A 10,489-nucleotide genomic window follows, 5' to 3' on the forward strand; every position below is an offset into this window, starting at 1 on the left:
AAACCCAATTCGTCAAAAGATATGATAACATTTCGTATCAAATATGTACAATCGCTCGCCGTTCTCATAAACATTAGATCATGGCCATATACTGCTCCAAGCTCTGTCCAAGGCAGTTGATAAACGGCCACTGGGTATTATGCTTGAACAGTCTCGCCCATAACCTGAGAACCGCCATTCCTAGAGCAGCGGGCTCAAGATTTGGCGGTGTCTCAGATTCGTCTTCAATATCGATGGATGAGTATGCTTCTTCGACAATGTACCGCGTCCAACGGAGAATACGGCTTTCGTTTTCTGCTCGAGTCATTTAATTAGTATTCTGCTCGCGAGGAAAATTCCATGGATGCTAGAACATACCGCTTAGTGCCTGGTCTGGACTGGCCTCTGCGAGTGTGAACAACCACTTGCTTAACAAGACCGCACATTCAAAGCTGGCGAGTGAATGGCGTACACTCCAGAAGAATGCCTGACTGCGCGCAATATGGTCGATACCAAGCCGGACGGGTATGCTAAGAGCATGTGCCGCATAGATAAGCGCTGGAATGAGGCGGTAGCTTCTTTCAGGCTTGGATGATCGGCAAAGTGAAGACGCGATCATTGCCGGGTCTCGGGTATCCAGGCGGCGATATGGGCCTAGGTTCAGGGATAGTCGTACATGGGCAAGTCCTAAAAGGGCGCTCGAGGTGAACGGTATTGGCCCGTTGGCATTATGTGGATCGAGACTTGACTCTGGGGCTTGTTGCCAAACGGTAGTCCAAGAGCGCAGAGCTCGCCTATGAGGTTAGTTAGATGTTGAAGTGCAATCAATGTTGGGAGACTTACTCTATTTTGTTAAGTTCTTCGGTCGGTAGGCTTGTTGAGTGGTTCCCATTTGGCAACGAAAGCTCACTGACTATATGGATTCGCTGGAGCAGACCGTGAAGTAGAATATAATTGCCCAAAGGAGCTGGTATCGGCTCCACTGGTGTCGCTGACCGTGATTTCTGTAGCAACAGGGTCAGGGCATCCTGAAAGAATAACTGTTGGGGGCCTCTGTCTCGCTGAGCAGCTTCCCACTCAGAAGCACTGTTTGCGGTCCATTCTCGTGTTGAGCAAGGAAGTCGCAAATGCATTTCGCTGCTGCGAAGTGACGGATAAACATTATAAGCAACGCTGTGGATATGAATGAAGCAAAAAGAAATGAGCTTTGTCCGTCGAATGGATTCCTGATCAGCCCATTCATACCAATCCAAAGACTGAGCGCGAGAATCCGAGTGTTGCTCTGACAATCCAATATCGCGCAAGTGTTGTACAAGTTGTCCCTGTAGCTGGAAGGCCTCCTGTACCAGTCCAGCTCGTTCCCAGGTAGCATAACTCATAAGGACAAGAAGACAGCGTATGACCTCCATTTGCCTTGAAGTTGTATTTGCTGCCCCATTATTACCTGATTGATTATCGGTATAGGGAGGGACTCCCATGGGAACTGAATAGGCTGCTTGCGATGCGATACGAGATTCTCTTGACATGCGTTCATATAAGATTGCTTTCGAGACATGGAATATCCGCTCGGCATTGCGATGCTCGAATCGATACTGTGCTCCAATTGTCATCATTGCTAATGCCAGCTCCGGGGAACATTCATTAAAACGGAAGGTTGGGATGTGTATGAACGGAATATGTGGGTGAAACCCCTCAAAATAAGATGTAATGTATCGGGTCAAAGTATGGCGTGAAGGAAGGGTAAACTCTGGAATAACATTGCGGAAGTCCTCAAGGGAGGCTGCGAGGCGGAAACGCTGGTCCTCCGAGATATTGAATCGAGAGGATTTAGTCGCTTGTGGGGGTTCTGGCGACTATTAGGGTCATAGTCCAAAAAAGACAGCAAGCTTGTGAGCACTGTGAAGCAAGACGAAACATACCAGAATCCGAGAGGGCTCCTAGGCTCTGGTCGCCCCGTGGCACTGATGGGAGCCACGATCGGAAAGGAGAGTCTCCCCGCGATTCCTCTCTTAGGCTGCGACGAGATTTTGGTTGTTCCTGGGAGACAAGAGACGTCTTCTGAGGATCTTCAAGGACGATCTCATTAAGCTGGGTCGCCTCTCCCTCACTAGGTAACCACTCGGCCGGCAGACCGATCGAGTCTAAGAAAGTAGTGAACTCCTGGAAATGGTTGAGGTCCTCAGGCAAATAAGGCAATGCTCGAAGTAACTGTTAGCAGTAGCATCGTATGATAACTCGGAGTACCCACGGGCAGCTTGATAATCGCCAGGAATAAGCAACTGAGCAGCTTGGATCATGGCCGGATCATGCATGCCAGGATGGCCGTCTGGCACTGGACTAGGATTAGCGGCCCCTGCAGGCATTATGTTACCAGGCTGGTTCTGTGCCAAATATACGGCATGTTCAGGTTGTGTAGCCGGCCATTGGTGTACAACAGGAGGCTCCGACACAGACCCTACTGGGCGAACCGATGCATCATATTGCGGCGAAATGGGTGCAGCTGCAGGTGCAGGGTGGTGGGGTGGTTGGAGACCCGTCTTGGTCACAGAGCTGGACTGAGATTCTGGAGAAACGAGGCCATCCTGGTGAGAGATGCGTGTGTGGCGCTTCAACAGATCGCGCCTAGTAAAAGCCGCCCCACAGAAACAAATGAACGGTTTCTCCTTGGTGTCTGGGCCTGATCAGCATTCTCCATTCCATATGGTCGGATGACCCCAACGGTACTTACGGGTGCGCACATGGCGCTCTAAATGTTCTGTACGTCGAAAAGCCCGACCGCAATGGATACAGATCCGGGCCTTTGCGCCGCGGCCCGATGTCTGGGGTGATGGGGATGGCATCAGGTACTCCGAGCACTTGGAGAAAGGAAGGAAAGTGGACTTGAGGGGCGAAGTGTTGCTGCGGAGAGCGCTACGGTCGCTTCTCCAACCTTTAGGAAGCGGTGACTCCAACTGCCCCCCACTTTCTAATGTTGCCCTTATCGCCTTCGTCTTTATCGGCCATCTTCCTATCAAGGGTCTCCAAGGGCCTTGGACAGCTAAGATATAATAACCGATATTGAATCACAGTAAGAATAACAATCATGGCTTTACGAAGTTTCTTTCCCGGAGTGGCCGTGGTGACCGGTGCTGGTGGAACTGGTATGTCCCTTTGTAACGCAGACCCAGATCGGCAGATCACTCCACTAACACCTCAAAGGTATTGGAGCAGCCGTTGCAAAGGCATTTGCTGCAGCTGGATGTGAAAGAATTGCTATTACAGATGTGAATGAGAGTACTCTTGAGCAAACTAGGGCAGCAGTCGCTGCGGCTCACCCTAAGGCCCGCCTGCTTGCTATGGCCGGGAACGTCGCTGACGATCGATTTGCGGAATCTTTCATTGATAAAGTCGTGGAAACTTATGGACGAGTTGACTATGGTGTCAACTGTGCCGGTGTGATCGGTATACCGGCTAGATCATCAGAGACATCTCTCGCCGAGTTCGATCGAGTCAACAATATCAATTATCGAGGATGTTGGTTATCTTCTCGCGCCCTATTAAAGCAGATGGCTGCTCAAGATTCTCTGCCCAGTCATGATCCAAGCCGCCCGCCACAACGTGGAGCAGTGGTAAATATCGCCAGTCAACTGGGGGTTGTTAGTCGTCCTAATGCCCGTAAGTCTCTCTCGTTCTATCATTGCTTCCAACTCTGGAGGTCTTTAATAACAAAATTTTTATCCAGCTGCATACTGTGCATCAAAGTCTGCTATCATCGGATTGACACGTGCAGATGCAATAGATTATTCTCAAGATGGAATCCGAGTCAACTGTGTCTGTCCAGGAGTTATAGAAACGCCTCTCGTTATGGAGAAGAAGGAGGTTCGCGATGCTATCCTGCCAGCAGTAGAAACAGCCCCCATGAAAAGAATGGGAACACCGGCTGAAGTAGCTGACGTGGTGCTTTTTCTTTGTTCGACACAGGCATCTTTCGTCCAGGGCCATGCGATGTTAGTAGATGGCGGGTATATTACCGTGTAAAAGAAGCGAAACTCGGAATGAAATCTCATGACTCAATTACTTATTGAACCATATGTTAGTCCATCAAAATTACTAGAGAAGGCTACATAAAGGAGCGACCTCGGTATACCTCTTTCACTGGCTGTTTAGATGACATAGTTGGCCGAGAATGCTAGATGAAACACGGCTAAAATTGATCAAAATATGATGATATCTGTAGGCTCGAGCCTAGTTCTGGTCCGTGCTAAATTGCATTTTCTTCCAGTCATAAGAAGACTCCCAAACATGTCCAACGCGCAAGACTTTTCCCTCCTGCCACAGGCCTCCAACAATCTGCATACCAACCGGCAGCATAATTTGATCATCTTCCTTAGCTGGAGCAAAGCCAATAGGAATCGAAAGAGCCGGATGACCCGTGACATCGAAGATAGCGGTATTAATAGTGAGGCCCATACTGGGCTTGAGAGACTCCAACGGAAGACCTCGCTTCCCGTGTTTGGGTGCAACCACAGGTGTGGTAGGCATTACCAACACATCATACTTCTCAAACAGTGCCTGATATTTGTCGCACAGCTGACGCCCGATGTTTGCAGTCTTGCCGTAGAGGCCTGGGAAGCGAGACATAAGATAGAGGCCGTTTATTATGACGTTCTTCGTGGATGGGAATGCGCGCTGAAACCCTTCGTCTGTCCATGGCAGTCTTGCTTGCTCCGCTTCTGTCATGTATAAGCCTCTTCGGCCGGTGTTTTGTCCCAGCAGAGTCTGGGCTCCGGCAATTCGTTGCTGAATAGTCCAGATTGCCGGTCCGTGGAGGTGATCTGGAAGAGATACTTCTTCTATGCTTGCACCAAGATCTTCGAACTTCTGGGCCGCAGTCAAGACTGAGTGTTTGACACTGGAGCTCACAGCGTCGTGTTCGAATCCTTCTCTTAAAATCCCAATCTTCAGACCGTCCAGTCGTTTGGGGCTCTCCTTCAAGTCCTCTGCGAAAGCCGTAGAGCCTGGCTGCGAACTGGCAAGTGCCTTGTCATCGATGCCGTCGTATCCACTGATGGCATCCAGGCACGCTGCAACTTCGAGCGTACTTCGAGCTAGTGGCCCTGCATGGTCATTGATGGCATCCCCACTGGAAATGCCGGTAAAAGGAACCCTCCCATGTGTCGGTTTCAGACCGACACATCCACAAAATGAAGCAGGGACCCGGATACTTCCACCTTGGTCACCTCCGATAGTGATGTCCACGAAGCCGGCCGCAACCAACGCTGCCCCTCCGGATGTGCTTCCTCCTGCTGAATACCCAGTAGCATGCGGGTTTTCTACTGTCCCTTGGGCACTGGTATATGAGGAAGTCGAGTGGCAATGATTCTCACAAGTTGACGTTCCGTGAATATCAGCGCCAGCTTCTAATAATCTTGTCACGACTGTCGCATCAGTGGTCGGAGTCCAAGAAGGAACAATATCGCTGCCCAGCAGCTGAGGTACACCAGCTACTGCAATAACGTCTTTCAAACTAACGGATTTTCCTGTCAAGTTGCCTCCTTCGGGGTTGCCACGAATGAGAAACCGATGTGCCCAAGCCTGGCCTAGCACCTGCTCGCCTTTCGTCGGTCGCCGAACATTTTCACGAGGATATTTGACCTGGTCAGGAACGGGTTGATAATCCGGCAATGCAGCGACACCCTCGGCGCAATCATGCACAGCTGCCAGCAGAGTGGTAAAATCGTCTGCTTCAGAGGGATCGATAGTAAGCCCTAAGGGCCTAATGAGTTCCTGGGCATCGCCGGGCTTCACTGGATTATTCCTTTAAGACCATGTGTCAGCTTCCGGATATTTAGATGCGACCATGGATCTGTGCTCCTTACTCCGAAATGCTCGTGAAGAGGACCGACATGATGCAAGCTGGCGCGAAGGCTTTGACACTCTACCCACCAGGGGCTTTGAAAGATTTTTATGAGAGAAAGCGAATTAATCGGCGTTTGCCGATGGGCTGATTTTACATTGGAGTCCGTCGGCAATGCTATTGTTGACTAATGTGCCTGGCTCCATCGTGAAGAGGCCGTTCGAGATGACTCCAATTCGACTCCAACATGGCCCACCGACCCAACCCCTCGGGCTATCGTCCAGCGAGGTCAATGGAATTTGATATTGGAGACGATGTTGACAAGATAATGATAATGGAATCATGACATGATTCTGTAATGTAAAAGATGGCGGCGTTTGGCTATCTGAATCCGATGGGGCCGAGGAGGGGTCATCTCTTGTAGAGTTCCCCGCATATTCAGCCGACGAAAAGCTATTTCTTCAACTCTCCTCCTTTGAACAACTACACCACTTTGCTATACACAATGGGTCCAAAACGTGTCCTGATTACATACGGAGTAGATGTCGATGCCGTGGCCGGTTGGCTCGGTTCCTACGGAGGCGAGGATTCTACAAACGACATTAGCCGGGGTAAGTTTGTTTGTTTTGGTTACTACGTGTCTTTCTGACGCGAGAATAGGAGTATGGGCTGGAACAGTTGGTACTAGACGTCTATTGAAGATGTTTGCTAAGTATAACATCAAGACGACCTGGTTCATTCCCGGTCACTCGCTGGAGACTTTTCCCGAAGACATGGCCGCAGTGCGGGATGCAGGACATGAGATTGGATTGCATGGCTACTCCCACGAAAACCCGACCGACATGAGCATTGAGCAACAGCGCGATGTCCTCGATAAGACCTATCGCATGTTGACCGAGTTCGCGGGCAAGCCACCACGAGGCAGTGTTGCACCGTGGTGGGAGACCAGCCAGGAAGGTGCACAGCTGCTGCTCGACTATGGTATTGAGTACGACCACAGTATGAGTCACGAGGACTGCCAGGCATACTATCTCCGAACGGGCGACAGCTGGACTAAGATCGACTACAAGGAAAAGGCCGAGACTTGGATGAAGCCGTTGGAGCATGGTCCGCAGACTGGGCTGGTTGAGATTCCCTCGAACTGGTATATTGACGACCTGCCACCGATGATGTTCATCAAGAAATCACCCAACAGTCACGGCTTTGTCAACCCGCGCGATGTGGAGGATATCTGGCGTGATCATTTCGACTACTTCTATCGCGAGTACGACGAGTTCATCTTCCCTATCACAATCCACCCTGACGTTTCGGGAAGACCTCATGTGCTTTTGATGCACGAACGGTACGTGAACATTCAGTTATTGTCGTCCTGCAATTACTAATCACCAACAGCCTCATTGAGCACTTCATGAAACATGACGGTGTTGAGTTTGTGACCATGGAGCAGGTGTGCGATGATTTCAAAAAGAAGAACGCGCCTCCACCCGGTGCTTTGATGCCCGCTCCGGCTGGAGCAATGCTCAAGAAATGAAATCATGTAATACTGTCTATCAAGGAATCATACTAGAACAACAGAACCATCTTTTGGATATCTATCTTATCTTCGGCTCTCCTTCTGTAGCTATGTGACCCCAACACCCTACTCCAACTCTACATCGTTTGCATGCGTCTGTACAAAGATAGCTACCCCCATCAAGTCAAATTCAGATCATATCACCAATCAAATCTTATCTAGAAGTCATGAGATATCTCCCAGCCTTCCTGGCACCTGCCCGGCTTACCCCAAAGGCTAAACCAGATTTGGCCAATTGAACCTCCTACCCCAACGCAGACCTCACCCGAAGTTCTGGATTGCAGCTCCTTGACCCAAATTGATCGGCCCCTGTTATCAGACAGCTCGAATTCATGGGGAAAATACAGTGGAGCAAGTCCCGCCGATCCACTGCCCTCGTTATCGCACGCTAGAAGGCTCCATACGTTGAAGACCCCCAGAAATCTTGACTCGTGCCGGGCGACGCAAATGGCATTGTCATGTCTGGGTGAAGTCGGGACGTGAGATAAGTCCCTGTTTCGCGTGCATTCTTCGTCCTATATATTTCTTGCATTAGACCCCGCTTGTTTTGTGTACTTTTGTCATTGGTTATCACAAACATCCAGACATTTGGCCTCGAGGTTTGGTTTGCCACAAGAGCTGGGTTTTTTGTCATGTCCTCGTCGGATAGATTCAAAGAGTCCCCTTTTTCCAAGGGTGACTCCCAATTACCGGATTTGCAAAGCGTCGATATGCAAGATGCTGAGGTTGAGGACCAAAATGAGGTCTTCAAGAGGGGCGATGGTCAGGTTGACTTCCGCACCGTGAGCTGGATCAGGGCGAGTGTGATTTTCTTGAAGAGTAAGAAACCCGTGATATCTGACCAAGAATATAAGGCTGATAAATGTTTCATGTAGTCATCTTTGCAACCGGTGTGCTTTCCATCCCGTCTCTGATGTACGAACTGGGCGCTTTTCCTGGTGCCGTCAATGTCGTGGGCTGGACTCTTCTGAACACCTACTGCGCCATCTTGCAGGGCAACTTTCGCAATCGCTATCCAGGATGCCATTCCATCGCCGATATGGCACAAGTTGTTGGTGGACCGATTTTGAAAGAGATCGTTGGCTTCTTGTTCACCGTCAGCTATGTGATTGTTGCTGCATCCGGCATCATTGGTGTCTCAACTGCATTGAATGCATTGTCGCTGCACTCCGTCTGCACCGTCTGGTTCTCTTTTATTGCCACTATTATCATCGCTATGTGTGCGAGCGTGCGCAAGTTCTCTCACATCGGCTGGCTCACTTGGGTTGGGTTTGCCAGTGTTTATGTTGCTGTTTTCATTATTGTGTAAGTTCCGTTCATCATTCTGAAATATCAGCGTCTAACAGATTCAAGGATCGGTGTAACCACAAGAGATCGCCCAGCTGCAGCACCCCAGACAGGCGATTTCGAACTTGGGTTCCGGGCAATCGGTAACCCCAGTTTCACGACTGGAATCACAGCTGCGGCCACAATCTTCGTGTCGAGTGCCGCGACCTCTGCTTTCCTCCCTGTCATCTCAGAGATGCGCAAGCCAAAAGACTATCCCAAGGCGGTCTATATGAGCATGAGCCTGGTGACTGCATCCTACCTGACCTTCAGCCTGGTGATCTATGCCTGGTGCGGCAAGTGGATTGCATCCCCATCTCTCGGAAGCGCAGGCGGCACCATCAAGCGGGTGGCCTATGGCATTGCGCTACCAGGTCTGATCATAAGCGGTTGCCTGTACGTGCACGTCGCAGCCAAGTACCTGTTTGTGCGGATCCTGCGTAAATCGCGTCATCTGCAGGCGAACACCGTAGTGCACTGGGGGACTTGGCTTGGGTGCACCATTGGCATGTCTGCCATTTCCTTTATTCTGGCTTGCGCCATCCCCATTTTCAACTACGTATTGGCCCTAGTGGGCGCTCTTTGCTTTGCGCCACTGGCAATCTGCCTACCCGGCTGGTTATGGCTCTACAGCCATGGGCATTATCTGAAGGGAAATGTATTCCGCAAAGCTGTATGGGGATTGCATATCTTGTTGATCCTATTGGGAGTGTTCATGACAGTCGGGGGAACATACGGTGTAATCGTCCAGATCAACGATGCATACCGCGATGGGCAGATTTCATCGGCATTTTCATGTGCTGATAACAGCGGATCGACCTAGGAGGACGTCGAAGTGTACATACACGAAAGTTTTCAAACTATAATAGAATCAGCTAAGCGAGATTAATACGAAATAATGAAACATTTGAACGGAGGCATAAAAAACTAAACTCCGGTGCCAAGCCCCCGGGACCCGCAATTAGCGCCGAGCATCCGAATACGCTTCTCAGTTATCTTGAGTCTTATTCTTTTTTCTTTCTTTCCCACTCTCCTCTGTTCTCCTCCAGCTTGATGGTCTCATATTCTATACGTGCCCTCGAGTGCTCGCTCCCGCTTTAAGCTCTCACCTTGACTGAACAACCACCCCCAATGTGACCACGCCCGCCTCTTATCAGTTCTTATCAGTGCAATTCCCAACATGTTTCGCCAAACGTTACTCGCCCTGCTGTCCCTCGCACTATTCATTAGTCTTGCAACCGGCGCAGCAATCACCACCTCGCACCTCCGACCCGAATATGAAAAGGCATCAACTCCGATCGAGACGGCGTCATGGTCGGCCCAACCAGCGGAGTCCGATAACAAAGTCTACGACCACGCCCTCGCCAAACGCGCTCCCTACTACTTCCCAGAAACAGTCCCAGACGCCGAGGAAATTGCCAGCAGACTCACTTCCATGCGCGAGGCTGGTTATGTCGCAGACTCCCAAATGCAAAAGTCAATGGGAGTACCGGAGGCAGGGATCGACCATCACGCACGGATACTTCCTTTCCGGGACTTGATGACCGAGCTATCGGCTCGTGCGGAGGCGTCCACGCCAATCCCTCTGCCTCCCATGGTCTTCTTTGTCTTCCTCGCGTGTGCTGCCTGCGTCGCCACAGTTTACCGAAAAATTAACTGCAAGCACTGAACCAGTATTCTATTTTTCTGCCATCGCCGATCGGCAGGAATTGTTTTTTTCCCCCTGGGCTTATGCGTCCTTTATGCGTGGCCTTGGACTTATCCACGCTTGGTCC

The 10,489-nt window shown here is 50.4% G+C and overlaps 6 protein-coding genes across 6 annotated transcripts; 4 read left to right on the top strand and 2 right to left on the bottom strand.

The window, feature by feature from the left end:
- Positions 1-73: 73 nt before the first annotated feature.
- Positions 74-2,819, bottom strand: N7443_003800 (C2H2-type zinc finger protein; the record flags this gene model as incomplete). Its single annotated transcript, XM_056883856.1, has 6 exons — positions 74-294; positions 358-773; positions 823-1,825; positions 1,899-2,177; positions 2,228-2,650; positions 2,708-2,819. 6 exons carry the CDS (start codon positions 2,817-2,819, stop codon positions 74-76), a joined length of 2,454 nt encoding a protein of 817 aa, XP_056742134.1.
- Positions 2,820-3,061: 242 nt separating this feature from the next.
- On the top strand, positions 3,062-3,996 carry N7443_003801 (SDR family NAD(P)-dependent oxidoreductase; the record flags this gene model as incomplete). The annotated part of the gene is made up of 3 exons (XM_056883857.1): positions 3,062-3,119; positions 3,178-3,633; positions 3,701-3,996. The coding sequence occupies 3 exons, from the start codon at positions 3,062-3,064 to the stop codon at positions 3,994-3,996; spliced, it is 810 nt and encodes a 269-aa protein (XP_056742135.1).
- Positions 3,997-4,203: 207 nt separating this feature from the next.
- On the bottom strand, positions 4,204-5,866 carry N7443_003802 (putative amidase; the record flags this gene model as incomplete). The annotated part of the gene is made up of 2 exons (XM_056883858.1): positions 4,204-5,776; positions 5,838-5,866. 2 exons carry the CDS (start codon positions 5,864-5,866, stop codon positions 4,204-4,206), a joined length of 1,602 nt encoding a protein of 533 aa, XP_056742136.1.
- Positions 5,867-6,320: 454 nt separating this feature from the next.
- On the top strand, positions 6,321-7,346 carry N7443_003803 (polysaccharide deacetylase family protein; the record flags this gene model as incomplete). The annotated part of the gene is made up of 3 exons (XM_056883859.1): positions 6,321-6,426; positions 6,476-7,157; positions 7,208-7,346. The coding sequence occupies 3 exons, from the start codon at positions 6,321-6,323 to the stop codon at positions 7,344-7,346; spliced, it is 927 nt and encodes a 308-aa protein (XP_056742137.1).
- Positions 7,347-8,020: 674 nt separating this feature from the next.
- N7443_003804 (putative neutral amino acid permease) lies at positions 8,021-9,537 on the top strand (the record flags this gene model as incomplete). Its single annotated transcript, XM_056883860.1, has 3 exons — positions 8,021-8,207; positions 8,264-8,693; positions 8,742-9,537. 3 exons carry the CDS (start codon positions 8,021-8,023, stop codon positions 9,535-9,537), a joined length of 1,413 nt encoding a protein of 470 aa, XP_056742138.1.
- A 357-nt stretch (positions 9,538-9,894) lies between these two features.
- On the top strand, positions 9,895-10,383 carry N7443_003805 (uncharacterized protein; the record flags this gene model as incomplete). Its single annotated transcript, XM_056883861.1, has 1 exon — positions 9,895-10,383. The coding sequence occupies one exon, from the start codon at positions 9,895-9,897 to the stop codon at positions 10,381-10,383; it is 489 nt and encodes a 162-aa protein (XP_056742139.1).
- Between the last annotated feature and the right edge of the window lie 106 nt (positions 10,384-10,489).

The sequence above is a fragment of the Penicillium atrosanguineum genome (assembly GCF_028827265.1).
Source record: "Penicillium atrosanguineum strain IBT 20685 chromosome Unknown utg000003l_segment0_segment0, whole genome shotgun sequence".
NCBI lineage: Eukaryota > Fungi > Ascomycota > Eurotiomycetes > Eurotiales > Aspergillaceae > Penicillium > Penicillium atrosanguineum.